General features: G+C 38.9%; 2 protein-coding genes across 8 annotated transcripts in view; one reads left to right on the forward strand and one right to left on the reverse strand.

The window, feature by feature from the left end:
- The window catches only part of LOC112463984 (cytochrome b5-like), a 52209-nt gene extending 43996 nt beyond the window's left edge, over positions 1–8213 (forward strand). For 3 of the 7 annotated variants that reach the window (XM_025030991.1, XM_025031062.1, XM_025030840.1), the window contains one exon: positions 6191–8213. In XM_025030991.1, the coding sequence (XP_024886759.1) occupies positions 6219–6659 (441 nt within the window). In that variant the 5' untranslated portion in view covers positions 6191–6218 and the 3' untranslated portion in view covers positions 6660–8213. Of the gene's footprint in view, positions 1–4701; positions 4752–4771; positions 5060–5252; positions 5308–5378; positions 5417–6190 lie in introns of those variants that run through there. The other 4 variants (XM_025030909.1, XM_025031215.1, XM_025030763.1 and 1 more) reach the window with 4 other exon arrangements.
- A 2304-nt stretch (positions 8214–10517) lies between these two features.
- Positions 10518–17225, reverse strand: part of LOC112464998 — a 39803-nt gene continuing 33095 nt past the window's right edge. Inside the window, exons 4-5 of the mRNA XM_025032378.1 lie at positions 12005–12306; positions 10518–11175 (exon numbers count right to left, since the gene is read on the reverse strand). Coding sequence (XP_024888146.1) covers positions 11040–11175; positions 12005–12306 — 438 coding nt within the window. The 3' untranslated portion in view covers positions 10518–11039. The remainder of the gene's footprint in view (positions 11176–12004; positions 12307–17225) is intronic.

A 17225-nucleotide genomic window follows, 5' to 3' on the forward strand; every position in this document is an offset into this window, starting at 1 on the left:
TTGACATTTCAGGAGAACCTCTTCTCCGTGGGACGTAATCGTGTGAAATCGCGCGAACGAGTGTGTCGATCGGGCTTGATAGAGTTAACGAGCTCCGATTATTCCGAGTTAGCGATTCCGCCGTCGCGGAAAAACCGGTCCCCGCAGTGCGATTTAGGGGAAAGAGGCAAAAAACAGAGTTGGTGGTGTGTTCGATCGGCCGGGAAAAAGGAAAAAAAAGAGGGGTACAACGACACGCACGCGGCCGCGCAAATGTGTGTCTATAGACTGCGGTCTCTGTCGGGCTACATTTTTAATGGAGCGCGCGTAGCGGCGCGATATCGGTCAGTTACACCCCCGCGAGAACGTGAGATAAGAACTAGGTAGGCGCCGAGTGCGGCCTCGGAGGGGGGCCCGGAGAGGAGGGTACACACGTTGAAAGCCGAGGCGAGTCAGAGTCGATGATCCGTACAAGTCTGACGTTACAGCGAGGTTCGCTACGCTCTATTGACGGCAAACGAACGGCCGGGATGACGAGGCGGGGGACACGCCATTATTTATTGACGCGTGCCATTCTTTTTTATAACATAAATCAATTAATCGATGTGTCCGCTATTAATAATGACGGTAACGAAAAGTGACGGCCGAGCTGCGCTCGTTGGTTGCGCGGCGTGGAAAGAAAAAAAATCCGCCCCTCTCTCTCTCTCTCTCTCTCGTTTTTGTCTTTCTGAAAGAAAGGGTTACGACGAGCAACCCCGAGAAGAGCCACGCCGTTGCGATCCGGCTATCGTTGCACTTCGCGCGGATCTGTTACCTGAAAAGGCGACGAAAACTGTGCCAGCGAAGACAATCTCCGTGGCACAACTGTCTGTTTATTGCGTGGCGGCACATGGCGGCACGGCGAGGTCGAATCGTCGACAGACGAATACAATAAAGAGAATAGAAGCACGAGCCACCGTCGTTACGATGAAATATTTAATGTGCCGGCAGCCAAAACGGTTATTCTGTCTCTAAACCGAGGACACGTATTTCCTACCATGACAACGCTAATATTATTTGATCGCGACAGAACGATGTGCGATGTGAAAAAAAAGGATCTTTCTTGATTTAATAAACGATGGTTAAATGACCCCTTTCTCTGTTTCCATCTAATATACACTTATATTGCTTAAGAGATCGTGCTACTCCGGCGGATTTTCGCATCGCGAATGTATTAAGACGTCGAGACTTCCGCATCGAGGAATCCCATCGAAATAGAGCAGACCCGCTTGAAACGAGAGAGCGTGTTCCAGATTCGATTAACTCCCCGTCAGCGAGCGAGAAATCGGATCCTCAATTAAAAGTTTCACGTTTTCTTCCTTTCGCAAGTTTACCCTTCCTTCACCTAGACGCAATTTCGTATGCGGTTCGCTCGAATTTCCCAGAAAAGAGAAACGTGAAGAGAAAAAGAAAGCATCCAGTTAATAGAAAAAAAAATTTCAGCAAGTTTTTTCTGAAAACTACTATATATCGATAGCTACCTTTCGAAATCTTAGGACGTTTCCACAGACAACGAATACATATTCAAATTCACAAAAGATCCAAATCGAACATTTTCCAATGGAGCACCAACGACAAATGCCTTCGCGGATCGAACTTCATCGAACACTTTTGCTCACCAATTTAATAATCAACTCGTCCTCATAGATAATACCACGTACATCCATAATATACGCAATAAATTCACTTTCGTCATCAGCACTCCGGCGGAAAGGCGAGGTGAAACGCGTGGCTAGAAGGCAGGATCGCGGGCAGGGTCGATTCGCGCGGGCACCGCGACGACGTTACCGCGATCGGCAACGACCGCTCGTTCACGAAGATCGCTCTCGCGAAAATCTGCACGCGGCGAGTAAGACGCATATGACCGCCTCACCAGCCTCGGGCTCGAGCACACTTCCGGGCGATCGATCCGGCTCGGTCCGAGTAACACGTGCGACGTACAGCGCCGGCGGCGTCGCCTCGCACCCTCATCCCTCTTTTTTCAGGACCTTCGCCGGACGCACGTGCACCCCCAGGATCACCGCGTATCTCCCGGCACGCGCCTATCGGTAGCGGTTGTCGAGGGTGCACCCGGACGACGCAGCGGCGTGTCCGCGCCTTCGGGCGTCGCGTGCGCCGGTTCCTCGGCGTCGGACGAGTGCCTTCACTGTAGCGGTATCGGCGCACGCAAGGGTATGGGGCGCCCCTATTTCCTAATATGTGTCACGAGGACAACGGCTTCCACACGCACATGTAACGAAGGCGCGCGGCGTGTTACGTTATCTTTCCGTCGCCCCGACTCGCATCGCGGATCTCGCACGGAAGCGATAAGATGAGATCCGCGATGCGCCGCGCCGATGCGGCTTCTCGATCATCGAACGCGCCCGCGGTCGATCGCACCGATATTCGCGCACGTTCTCGCGCGATTGACGGCGTTTCTCTTTCAACGACACCTCGTTCCGAATCGCGAGGGGACTTGTTCCACCACCGCGTGTACACGCGTTTTTCCCCTTTTCTCAGGGATGAAATTTTTATCGACACGTGCGCGAACACGGGTCGATCCCACGGCGATCCTCCGCGTGCGCGTCTCCGGCCCGTTCTCGCGCGACCATTTGGCCGTCGACGTCGTTCACTGGGAGAGACGAGCTGAACGGTGGTACCAGAACGGACGACGAGTCGTCTGCGACCGGCCGGTCCTCCCGTTGCGACGTCGACCTTCCCCCGTTTCGTGCTCGTGCGCGTACTCGTCGGGGATCCCGTTTTCAACGTCGCCGTCGTCGTCGTCGTCGTCGTCGTCGTCGTCGTCGTCGTCGTCGTTGTCGTTGTCGTTGTCGTGGTCGTCGCTGTTGTCCACCTCGTCCTACTCGACGCGGATACGCGAAAGATCTTCCCCTGCGACCTCGACGCACGCACCGTGCTTACGGGAATGTGCGTGAGGTCAGGGTGGCATGATTACGACTATCAGTCTCGCAGTGCGCCGCCGCTGCCGACGCCGCTGCTGTTGGTCGCGCCGTCGCGACGCCTGGCGTCGTCGTGTCGACGGTGAAACTGGTATCTGCACCGCATTACTACGCCCCGATGCGGCGGTCGGACGAGCGTACTCGACGAGTTTCCCCTTATAGTTGACCGATAATTTGCTCTCTTGTTATTGCATTGAAGCTCTTGCTCTTTAACCGTTTATAATATACATATAAAAAATATATAAATATACGTTATATTTATTGAACATGTTTACTGTTGTATATGTCTCACGTTTTGTTTATTGAACTTCTTTCAATAGTAATTCAATAGAAATAATATTGAATATTATTAAACTTCTATCATTGAACTCGATTATAATGACTTTTGCTTTGGACTTGTTGCTGTCCAATACTTATATTTTTTTTATTTAAAAAATGTAAACGTTAGATCCACAAATTAACTTTGTTTTAAATTATATTAGGATGTATCATAAAATGATATAATAAAATTTCTTTTATCGGGCTTGAATAAAACAAATCATTTCGTTCTAAGAATGGAGTAACCTGCGTTTCCTGATAACTCGCATTTGAACTTGATGGCAACACCTCTCATTGAATTTTCCGTTATATCGGCAGCTGGTTAAAACACAATCTATCTCTTTTTATTTATAAAAGTCAGTCGCTATAGTAATATATTTGTGCAAACTACTATCTACGAAATACAGAAATTTAAAATAAAAACATTGCTAAAAAATAATACCTGCTATCATACTTTTTACGATTGCTCGCAAATCTCACGTTTATTTCATAATTATTCATGTTTAAAGATTAAAAATCTTATTGAAAAACTATACTGATACAATTTAATTAACTTTGGAAATTGTGATATTTTTTCAAAAGAAAAAAGAATTATGACAGTTTAATATTATCTGTATTCCTTTCTTAATTTAATGTTTACATTGTTGTGAAATCTGTTATCGTCAGTTTCCATTACACAGTTAGACTAATGATAAATACAAGTTTCATCAGATCAATGCGGATAGAAATATGTTATTAGTTATCAAGAGACACGATGCGCGCGACGGTCGTGTCTCGCGTCAAGTTCATGCACGCACTGACCGTGTATCTTTACACGAAACGATGAGTTGAGAGCAACTGATGAGATTATTGGATCTCACAAAGTAAGCCTGAACACCGATCGAGTGTATTATACATAATTATGTTTGATCTATGAGGGTTTCCCTATTGTTATTATATATCCTTTATTTTACATAGATAATAAAATTGTATCTAATATTTATCAAAGTAATATAGAATTTGAAAGATCGATAGGAATTAAATGAATAAAACACACCATTATGTAATAATATAAAATATATAAATATTAAAAATATTATATATGGATTATTAAATGGATGTTTTCGATGAAGTTAAATATTTAATTTTTTTATGATGAATATTTCGTTTACAGATATATTATACAGATAACGTTTTCGTTGAATATTATATTTGACCAGAAAATTCTAGCATGATGAAATACATTATCAAAATAAAATATAAAAAGATATATAATTACAGAGATATTAAATACTACATGTAGAATTTTTAATCCAAGATTCACGAGATGTTTCTAGTATCAAGCGTTGACGGAATAGGTCACTATAAACACATGACGCTGATAAATAGCAACACATAATAATATAATGATTGTGATTTAACGTTTTGATATCATTTACGTGTGAACTTCGAAAGACGCTGGTTACAATCTCGTCATTGCGAATATCTCAACAGTAGGTACGTACCTCAGAAAAAAGAAATGCAGCCTCTTAATCACTACTTTTCGCAATTATTTGACGAAAGTGCAACTGAAAGTGTGTCTGAAATCCGGTCGTTGCTTATCGTCGTCGTGGAATAAAAATAAAATCGTCAATCTGCGCTCTCGCGTGGTGTAGAATTTTACGAGAGTGCTGTGGTGCTGAAGTTTCTCTTCCTCTGTTTCTCTGAGCTGCGAACAGTGCGAACAAACTATCAGACTGTTTGGAATTCTTATGGGAGATTATTACACTTCGCCGAAAGGATTGGAATAACGATTTTGCGAAACGGTATAAGATTCACGATACGCGATACTGTGATACGTAATTTAGAGCTTCTAATCTTATTACTTCCTACACTTCTTATCTTCACTCTTATCATTAGAGTTTCCCAATAAGAAAGCAACTTTCTATATTTAAGCGCGGAAAATTCATATGTGGATTACAATCAGGTTCTGTTTCCAAGCAACGCATTCGACTGCTACGGCAATGCGTGACCAAGAAGATACTTCGAGTTTGCACGCATCAGGTTTCAACCGGTAATAGAATTACTCTCCTTTCTTGAGAGAATTGATTTCTGTCTACAACGCTCAGTGTGTTTCATACGATGTCCCTTGACAGACAACATCAACAGAAACGCTCGCTGTTGTAGGTAGATTTAACGTGTGACGAATCTGTTTTCCGAATATACAGTGCCTGGGATTGTTTAAACGGTTGCTGTAAACTGACGCGCGAGTTAATCGGTATATGTGGACTACTCGTTTACTTCCGCAATCGATGCAATCAATACTTCCGGTGCTCCCGCGATCGTATTTTTCAACTGTCACTAGTCATTTTTGCAAAATAATGTACTTTTAATGGTGCAGTTGTTCACAATTTTCCGCTACTGCAAATATTGCTTTATCATAGCGCCGTCGCCGTACGTCTGTGTCAATTGAAACGCAATCAATAATCGTTTATTGTATTTTTGGATGTGTAAATGTGAATAGAAAACGTATTAGTTATAGAATACGAAGAAAAAGGCAAAATAAAAGCAAAATAAATATCTTACTTAAACGTTGTCTTACTGTTGTTTGGTTTACGCAATATTGTTTCTTCTAAATGTTTAAGCAAAATATTTATTTTTAATTTATTTTTATTAAATTTCCTCCATTTATTTAGTTTTAATTCAATTTTAAAAATTTTTATTGGAAAATTGAGATTTTTTGTTTACGAGATAGTACGACGTGTAATATATTTAATATAGCTATTTATTATAATATATTAGTACTGTTTAGCAAAAGCTATTTGCGCACATAAAGTTAAGAAGAAACATGCGTGATTATTTTAATATACTGTAAACGATATTTACGATATATCACAATTAAATTTTATTTAAAGTTATTTAAATAGCAAAATATGTTTGTATTATTTGTGTTGCAGAACGAGCGCTTCTAAACCCCATGGTAGCATGGATCTCGTGAGTCTAACCGTCCGCTCCCACGAACTAGGAGATGTGAATCCACCGAGGGAGGACTACTTGCAGGTCGAGCGTGATGATGTCACGGAGAGAAACGATATCATCAGAGAGCGAAGATGCAGGCTGAAGGAAAAGTCGCACGACGAGCTCCGGACGATCAATTTAGCTGAGGTTGCCTGGCACGACACGCCCGGTGACTGCTGGCTCGTGATCTATGATTACGTGTACGACTGCACGGAGTTTCTGAAGAGTCACCCGGGCGGCCAGGACGTCCTCCTGGAATACGCCGGACGAGACGCGACTTTGGCGTTTATTGGCACCGGACACTCCGCCGTCGCCAGGACAACCTTGGAGAGGTACAAAATTGGCGAGCTTCCGCTGAACGAGAGGATCTACAGTATTCCCAACGGCCTGAAGGTCTCGGGATTCTAATCTGCTCGGATCGTAGAGAGTCGCCGTCATCATCATGCACGATAAATATCGAAATTTTACACCAAAAGTGGGAACCGGTGTAAATAAACCCACTAAACTTATGCAGAAGGTTCGACGTAAGTTAGTCACAGCTGAAATATTACCGTCGCTGTTGATGGCATAGGAACACATATAAGAAAGAAATTATTTACTTCAGAAAGGTAAGAAATATTATGATCAGCAAGAGCTTTTTTCCAAGTCATCTTTTTATTTGATTTTATTTAAATAGATAATATTATCACTATGGATTTCATTATTTTAGCGGTCATAATATGGTTGACGTAAAAATCAATTAAATAGCTTATAACAAAAATATGCCGATTCTTACATAATAATTTTCTCGTCTTTCTATAAATAATTTCTCTCTTACACATTTTACCGTATGTATTATCTGTAGCAAGAGATATTTTTGAATGGTTAAAGAAAATCTTAGATTGCATGGCACTTATGTAATATTTTAACTACTACATATCTAGGATTTTATATATAGAAAAGGAAACGGCTGTCGATGTGATTTGTTCATTTGTAACAATAATCATAACGATAGTGATTTTTTAATCAGTATTTAAGCTCGTTATATTACTGCAATAATGCAAAGTGTAAACTGCATTAAACATTAACTTAACAATGTTAAATGTTAATATAATTAGGTTTACTTTTATTTTTTGTTCATTTTATCTACAATATTTTGCGATAAGATTTCCTTTTTCTTTTTATTTCGCGTACGCGTGTCGGAACACTCTTAAAAATGAGAAAATTGTATTGCTAATATCGAGTAATTTGTCATTGCCCGATCACGGCGGCAAAGCATTTTATGCAATTTTATCACATTGTTGGTGAACTTCGAAATGTATCAGCCAAGAGGTCAAGCGCGATAAGAAATATTCTCGGTCAAACGGGTCACGCCTCAAAGGCAATTAATTACATTTCTCCAATTCATCTTGGAGAGTAATTATTTACAATAAGATTTTTGCAACCTCAAATTATTATATCGGGCGCGGATTAACACACGTGATAATTTTAATTTCATGACATTTAATATTACCGATTTTATATTAGGCAAGATATAATTTTCGGTATCTGGACGAATGTTATTTTTGTCTTGGAAAAAATTGCTTCATTAAATATCACCGGAGAGGGTAAACATGCCGAATTCTTTCATCATTAATATTTCAAAGTAGCTGCGATAAGATAAAGGAGAGAGCCGGTGAAACAATAATCAGTGCTCAGGGAGTACTTTACATCGGATACATTTTATATTTCTTGATTCTCTAACATTTATAATATACACAACATACAGTATGAGGTAATAGCGATGTAGCTCAGTTCGTTATACGTCGATAGACCGATATAATGAACTCTCCGTTTCCGTTAATCGGAAGGCAAGACTGTCCATTTATTAAATTAGCAATATACTCCAGTTTATATGCGTTAATCCTATATTTATCTAAAATTAAATTACACACATAATAATACACTTTACGATATTTACATTTAACCACAAAATGTACATATAAAATATATAACATTTTGTATGTATTGTATATGCGTATATATGTGTGCTTGTGTGTATGTGTGTATGATGTATATATGATTAAGATAAAATAAAATATAAGGAAAGAGATAACACTTTTTGATGTCAGTATCATTCTGTCCCATGGTGAACATCAGTCCTTAGTTTTGAACGTTTCAACGTCTCGCCGATAGAAAAACATTACAAAACCGATGGAAAAATTTCGATATAACGTTTCCGTATCTTAAATAGATTTTATGTTACATAGTGACAAGTTTAAAGAGTTGCGATGAATTGTAATACGAAAGTTATCCGTCTATACATCTCTAACTTTTTATATGTACTATATAACTAAATAATACTAATTTTTGCTCCACTTCATTTTTAACGATAAGATAATGGGAGAAAGTAACATACGGGTCACTCGTAATACACAAGGTTCACTCAGAGATTCACTTAACTTAAACTCAATAAGTAGGTACATAAAGGACCCCGCATGATGATTCTTATGAAAAAAAACGCTTTTCGGTCAATTTGCTTGAATTTGTGATATGTTGTAGTTCTTGCGAATCCCTGATGAAAAGTCTCAAATTTCATCAACATTTTATGATTAATTTCTGAATTATAGGTTCTTATGAAGATTTTCAAATGCCTATAATTCACAGAAACTAATCATAGAAAGTTGATGAAATTTGAGACCTTCATCAGGGACACGAGAACTACAACATATCACGTATTACAAATTCAAGCAAATTGATCGAAAACGTTTTTTCTCATAAGAATCATATGAGGATCAATCACATTTGACTAAAACTGTGTATTTGTTCTATTTTATTATATCTACGATAGTGACTACTACGCGCGATATTTGCGCGCTTTAACGCACATGTCACGCTACGCTACGTAACATGTGATTAACACCAACTTTACATACTACTTTCTGTTTTGTATGTTGTTAGGACCATGTATGTTAAATACCGAATGCCCACAGCATTCGCTTATTTTTAAATTTTCACTAAATGCTAAACGACAGTTTGAGACAACTCAGTACAATATACACGAAATGAAAATAGAACCGCTAACAAGTTTTTTTTTTTATAATTACTATCACACACATTCCAATTATAAATTGCATAACGCGAAAGGTACAGCTAAAACAATTTCGAAGTAATTATCAAAATGGTAATTATTTATTGCAAAAGAGAAGGTATTTTTGTAGAAAAAATTTAATTCGAAATTTGAATTAATTTCTAACTTTTGAATTTATAACAACAAATATCGTGGTTATTAAATTTCAATTTTATTTGTGACAAAATTTTCTCCAATTCAATAAAAGATAAAATTCTGTTATTAATTTCCGTTTTTAAAATTTCCGCAATGCTCTCTATTTTACGAACTACAGTAAAACTGTAAAACAAACTAGATAAATTAAGTTTAATTATAATTCCGGGAGAAGTGACATTGTATTAAGTTTGCATACAATATTTAATTTCTATCCTTTTAAATGGTTTAAATAGTAATGACGTTTGACGCGAGATAGTTCCTTCGGATTTTTTTTTGTTCTGAAAATAGTACAGAATCGCCATTTAATAGAGAAACTCTGTAGGGTACCTGTGTAGTTTTTAAATGATGTTGATGTATGACTTGCAGAAACTGAACTTGTGAAACCATCGGTCATCCGAAAATCTCTTCGCCGATCGGGAAAAATTAGAGCGTGTTTATTATCCGTCTTTGTTCCTCGTGTGGCCGAACGGAATAAAAGCAAAATTGTATATCCGATTTATCTCCAATTGCCTTCAGTTTCTCTGATCGGTTCGAGTCACCAATTTTCTCCATTTCCTTTATGAACACGCGAAAATGCCGGGTCTTGCTCTATGACACATTGTCACAAGTTCAGATTCCCTGCGAATAAAAAGCTTGCTTTTTCATACGTGTTCGATAGTCTCGTTGCTTGCTATGTCTTTTTCAGGCAAAAAGCTTGAAGGAGATCTATTTGGCGTCAAATACCACTATCTTTTGGGAAGTGAAAATTGGAAGTTAAGTATCGAAACTCGTCATTTGACGAGTTTTATTCTACGAAAGAAAAAATCGGGAATGCACGCTCCTCGAAATAATTTTTATCAAAACTAAAAAGTCAACTTCTCATAATCTTTTTATAATTCGTATGATAGAAAATGTTGCGAGAATAGCTTAGTTTTATTATAAATTATTATTACTTTACTTTAAAAGTTATTTTAAATATTTATATTTATAAACATATATATATATATATATATATATATATATATATATATATATATTTCTTTACTTTATATTTTCTGGAAAAAGTTGTCTATAAAAATTAAATCTGAAAGTAACAGGCATTCAAAAGTAACAATTTGTTATAAATGAAGAACATATCTAGCAGAAATGCGCAGAATTGAGATAACATCGATACCGATTGTATCCACGAAATAATTAGAGAATTGATACTTTCAAGTAGATACCATTTAGGAATCGATACCATTCGATACTTACATATTCACATGTACTTATGAGGCAACGATACTTTACTATCAGGAATCGATACTAATTGTGAAGCTTTATTTATTAAATTCGTAAAAGCACCGAGTTGCGACGTTTCAACAATTCCGCATCTCGTTGCATTCATGAATTGCGAGCAAGCTAATACGTTATCAATCTACAGTCGAGTAGTTTTGCAAGCGCTTTTCTTGACAAGCGCAGCTCGACTATCAAGGGAAACATTCGCGAATGAACTCGATCGTGGATTGATGATGGTATCAGGCTTCCTGCAACTTCCTGTCGAAGCGAAGTCCTTGCTCGTTCTTTTACATCAAGCTGCAGAGGGCAAATCCTTGGCCGGAATCGAAAGCCGTCTGCAGTACCGTGGTTTCCATACAAAACGCAGCATCCGTATACATCGCCGCAATTCGTTGCTGTTGCGCACGACTCTCGCTCTGCGATCTGCAAGCACATTTAAATTTTTCCGATTGGAAAACGTTTTTAATGGTTTTTAAAAATTACAAGGATGAAAAGATGAAGTTTTAAGTCCATATTTATAGTCGTGTTTCTGTCAAAAAACTCATCTGAAGTGAGTTTTGGTTCATAGGTGACTTGAAAAGAGATTGAGTTTATTAATGTTAACATAATAATTATAAATACAGTCTCAGTCGAACTCTAATCAAAATATAACTATTGAACCGTCCACGTCTCAAGATATAAAACGCAATTTTGAGTATCTCACCTGATACGCTCTTGAGACGAGATCTGAGTAACGACTATAAATACGGGCTTTAGTGTGCCTCGTAAAATTATACGGCAGAACTACATTATACATATAATGAAAAAAATAGGTGAAAAAAAAATTTTATTCTTTTAACTATATAATTTTTAGAATTTTTATGATTATATTCACACAAACACTTTGTTCGAGAAAATATATTCGTATCAAGTTTTAAAGAACCTTTGAAATTGTCCTTGCCATTTTTTTCCTTTAATTTGCTCGGCTGTTGCAGAGAAAAAAAATGCAGGGAAGGAAACGGGGCGCTCTGTATTTGCATAATCGCTGCCTCGACCATTTTTCTAAATTACTTTGAACCTGCTACTAGTTCTCAGCACCTCGAAATGTCTCGGGGTAGCCAAGTACATCCCGAGCCGAGGTAACTCCCGGCGGTGTCATATAGTCGTATATGACCACCCCAGAAACTACGTGAATTATTCCGCGAGCGATCCCCGCGGCTCTGAGATACGAGACGCGACGGCGCGGCCGAGAGGTCGGTCCTCGACTACTCACCTGGGAGGCATTGCTCGCGCACGCTGTTGCACTCTGACCTGCTGTTCCCTCGGGATCGAGGTAGCATCTCTGGATTGTTGTCGTTGTTGCTGATACTGATATTGATACTGCGAACCACGATCACTTAGCGCCAGCTGCGTCAGATACTCGCGAAACTCAGGCTGGCTGGCCAAGAGTTCGCGTCGCGCTTGAATACTCGAAGTCGGGTTAGACGTCGTCGTCGAGTCGGACCATGGTGGCGGAGGAGTGTGCGAGCGTGACATCATCGCGTAATATTCCTCATACGTCGGTGGTCGACCGGTCTACAAATAATAAATAACGTAATTAATTCTTAGACCTTTTTAGATTACATAAAGAAAAGATATAAGATAAAATACCTAGTATAGCATACAAACACGCATACAGAGAGAGAAAGAGTACACAATAAATTATGTTTATAATTTACAATTTTTGCAAATTTTTTACGTTTACAAGTAATTCTTTTTTATTATCTTATATTTTAAACCACATTTTAAAACACCGTACCATAGTACAGCAACGCAAAGTTTTAAACAAAAAATATGTTACATGAAAAATGCATTTGTCGCAACTCCAAAAAAAAAAAAAGAATTTTTTTAATTGCGCTGTACGTGGGAAGGTGTTTGCGACGGTTTCACATAAAACCTGCTTTTGAGATAAGTAACCAGTGCTAGATCCAATATACAAATATGTTCTACAAATAGAAAGTACCGCATTTGTTATGCCTGCTTCTTGGCTTCTAATAAGTCTATTGTTTCATGTTTAAAAATATTGTTGTTAATTAATTCTGTTAATTAATCAAATTTTACCTAATTAAAGATTAATTAACAGAATTAATTAACAGTAACTTCAGAAATCTCCCACTGCTCGCGAGACCACATTAGGGTCACGTTACTCTAGCCGCAACTCCAATTCCCAGGTTGTAGTTACTTACCATTATGTTTGCATGGCTGTGGTTTCGATACCTGATCTTTGGTGTCGCGTTTCAGATATAAAACGATTTGTGAAATAAACTGCAGTTGCAATCCATTTTAGTTCAAGGAAAATAATGAACTTTGCTATCACCTGATATATATCGCCTTGAACGGCTCGATTTCTTTGATGTAATAATTTTATAGAGCAGCTGTGATAATATAAGTGCAGCTAATCATCCTTGAACGACAATAATGAGAATAATTGTGTCCGGAAGTTGTGCATTTGTTGTTACTAATTATAAAAACTTTTATAATTTAATCGCATTAACTCATCAATGCAAGCTCGAGTAACGAAGTTTTAGCCATGTAAATCAGTTCCACATTTTTCAATGTCCATTATCTCGCGCTGAAAATTATAATAAAGCCGCGAACTGTTTTTTAATGTTCTCCTTGAACCAACCGCGGTTTTCAGCCACGGCGTAAAACGCCGCGGAAAAACTTCTCTCGTTTTTCACCGGGCCGACTTGCCTCGCATATTATATCGTAAAAGCTCGCGGGAGCTTGCATACGCCCTCTCCTTTTGCATTTCCCGCAAAAGGTGTCGACGCTCGTTTAATCATCTAATTGTCGCATAATGCTGTTGTATTTAATATTAACTTTATTTTATTAACGTTTTGTGCAGAAATGACTTTCGCAGTTTTCCGCATCCGCATATAATATATTTTATATTTAACGTTTTATATAGAGAATAATTTTATAATTAAAAATTACCTTCTCCCCAAAAGACTAAAAATGAACATATATAAGCGGTCGCAAAAATGTATCTTTTAAATTTCTCTCTGTATTTATCTATGATAAAAGTATTAAATTTGAAATTTTATACTTTAATTTTTAAATAAATAACCCAAAAATATTAAGTACAACCTAATTATGTAAGAATATCTTGATGTTAGAATAACAATAAAGCGAGAAGTATTAAAATGAAAAGTAGTTTTTAATAAGAAAGACTAGAAAGTCTATGGCCGATATTCATAGTCTGTTCTTATTTTAAGACCGTCTTAAGTAATGTCTTAAGATGCTAATACAGCTCTGTGATTGATTCATAATATCTTAAGATTGTACTTAAGACGGTCTTAAATATAAGATCCGACTATGAATACCGGCCTATGAAATATTTTACGATCTTATTAAATACTTTCAACATTTTATCGACCTTATTAGCTCGAGAAAAAGTAGAGTTAATTTAATAATCAAGAAAATATTTTATATACAGGGTTGAGTCTGTAACGTGGAAGGGATGAAAATTTAAATGGGAAAAAATAGTACGGTTATCTATATATGCATGGCAACATAGATGTCATCTGTAAATGGAAACATACGATGCACTCCTTCATCCTCGCGAATGTACGCTCTATCGAACATCATGGAAACTTGGGCTATAAATATGTATTACATCGCAAGAGATATTTTATGCTTTCTGAAAATGAAGCATATCGAGAAAGTTGCCGGTATGCCAGTGGCATAGCTGCGTTTCAATTCAAGAATCATAATGAAATCTCGAGTACATCGCCAGCAAATTGATCGAAAAATTTTTCTTTCTCCTAGCTCAGAAATTTCTCTTGGTCTAGCCGCGAAAATATTCGATATACGAGAATAAAAGAGTTATGAGGCAGAATAAAACCGCGACGAGAATCAGAAGTCCAACATCGAGTTCTCCGATCGCTTTTGTCGTTGAATCGAGTCAGCCAGGACTTTTCGATTCTCGCGATCTTCGCTCTTGACGAAGTCAACCGCCGGCAACCACGGCTCTCTACTCGACGATGAGGAAGAGTAAAATTGAATTTCGGGATTATTATCTTGTGATTCCATTTTCCAGCGTGAGACGAGCGTGGTCGCCCTCGGGCGTTCGTTTAAGAGGATCGCCCAGAGCCCCGTGGTTGCGTTTTTCCGTCCGCGGTAGCTTCGCTCCGGGATGATTATGTTTCTCGAAAATGCTGTCTGTGCAAGAATCTCGGCGAAATTGTCTCAAGTTCCGCATATGATGCGCGCAGTTTTTTTTATGCATCGGTCTTGAGACATATACAAACGTACAGTTTTGTTTATAATTTTTCCGATTTTAATTTGTATTTATCATGCAAGAACTATTAATTACTTACGATATCTTTCTTAGTTTAAAAAATTGTTAATTGACAAAGAGAAATATAATGTTTTTTTTTCCTATCTATTCTTGGAACGATTCTCTTAGATTACATGTGCGAAATGCGGTAGCGAGAAATTTTCCCTACGAGGGTAAATATTATAGATCTTTTTCATCATCGCTGCTTGACTGGCAATTTTCACTTCTCATTTTCGTTTCATGCGATCTCTTTATTGTATCGTAACTCTCCCCCGTACTAATTTTCGCTCGTCTCGTTTCTCCTCCCTTTCGCAGGCTGTACCAATTTAATCCACTCCTACCTAGTTGGTTTTATTTTTCCATTACTTTTATGTTCTCTCTTTCATCCATATTTCTCTCTCTCTCTCTCTCTCTCTCTCTCTCTCTCTCTCTCTCTCTCTCAATCTTTCGGTCTTTCGGCCTTTTGCAGCCGTGACCAACCCTCGGTCCCTTCATCATTTGTACCACTCGTATCATTTGGACTAACTTACGTGGTGAAATTAATATGCGAGAGCAGCTCGCGAGAATATATCTGACATTCTATAAGCAGAGCAGCTCCATGAAGCACCGTAGTATTACACGTCACCTCTCCACCTAAATATTCAAAACCGCCGTTCTTTAATGTAAATACTCCATGTCGCAATGAAGGCAATTTAACCGCGGCTTCTCACCCACGTCAACATATTGCGGGATGAAATTTTCAGTCTGTCGATATGACGCCGCGTCTGCAACAAGTCGACGTAGTCAGAAATATAGAATTCAGTCAGAAACCTATTATCTAATATCCAGGACTGTCGCGTATTCGGTCAATAATTAATTCCTAATCGGAATCGATGCTCCAAAGTTCTCGGAATTTTCATCACGATATCTCGCGATAGCTGAGGAAACTTCATTGGTGAAGGGTGACTCGTAAGACCGAGTTTTCCCGGAAGTACGTAGGGATGATAACATGTCAGTTTCCCCGGTAATTGCTGTAAGCTGAATCACGCGCTCGTTCGCTCGCTAAAGGACATCCTCGTCCCACGCGGCATCGTCCGAAGGAACCTCTCTGCACCTTCCCGTGAGGGGATTCCTGACAAATGGTTGACTCCCGTGGGCACAATGTAGCTCCGCGGCCTCCCGGGAAAATAGTACAGGCAAGGCTGTTATTCAAATTAGAAGGCGCGAGTGCCTCGTGCGCTTGCAAGCTCATGAATGGAAACAACTACTAAAGAACTCGGCGAAGTAAGCTCGAGGGCTCTCAAGAGGAAAGCCTACTGGTAACTCTTTTTCTTCATTCCAGAGCGAGACCGGGGAATATACAGAATGTAAATTTTTTCAATGGTTGTTCGGACAAAACCTATTATACTTGACCGTTATCACGCTTTAATTTCTTGCGTTCGGCCGACTTTTGAAAATAAGATATTGGAGTCTTAGAAAACCATCCTAGACGTGCGCGAAATTCATTTCGCTAATATTGTTTTGGACAAAGGCACTGATGTTTAAATTAATCGCAAAAATGCATAGAAAGTACTAGGCAGTGTGAGCAACGAAAAGATTCTAAAATGCTTTAAAAGATATCCCTCGCGACACATATAAAGTAGCTTTTCCGAGAAAAATCTAGGAGAAAATAATGTTCTTCTCTTCATATAAACGATCTAAGACCATAGCGGTCATGGATCGGCTAATGAGCGACTATATTCTCTCTCTCTCTCTCTCTCTCTCTCTCTCTCTCTCTCTCTCTCTCTCGCTCTCTGTCTCTCTTCTATGAGATATATAACCCACAATTACGGTCTCGAGAATGTTTTTCCGAGGTCTTCTTTTATCAGGCCGCACAATTTAGCCGTGCGTACCGTAGTGAGCTTCCCCGGGATAGTTTTGCATTTCATACGAGCACTTTTCGAGCTTGCTTGCTCGCTCGGGCACAACTGCTGCTCGACGTTTCAGTCCAAGAACAATTTCAACCCTCTTTTGCGATCTCCTTTGACGACCTCTTCATTTTAAAGCAACTAAGTGCAAACGGAGCCTTCTCGTTATCACGACACACAAGAAGCCGGTTTCTTTTATTTATCACCGCGATTATTCCTTGACTTCGAGCTTCTTTTTTAACATACACCAGTGTCATTAGGACAAATTCAGAGTAAAAGATGGTTTT

The sequence above is a fragment of the Temnothorax curvispinosus genome, unplaced genomic scaffold (genome assembly GCF_003070985.1).
Source record: "Temnothorax curvispinosus isolate PA1 unplaced genomic scaffold, ASM307098v1 QBEX01000209.1, whole genome shotgun sequence".
Classification (NCBI taxonomy): domain Eukaryota; kingdom Metazoa; phylum Arthropoda; class Insecta; order Hymenoptera; family Formicidae; genus Temnothorax; species Temnothorax curvispinosus.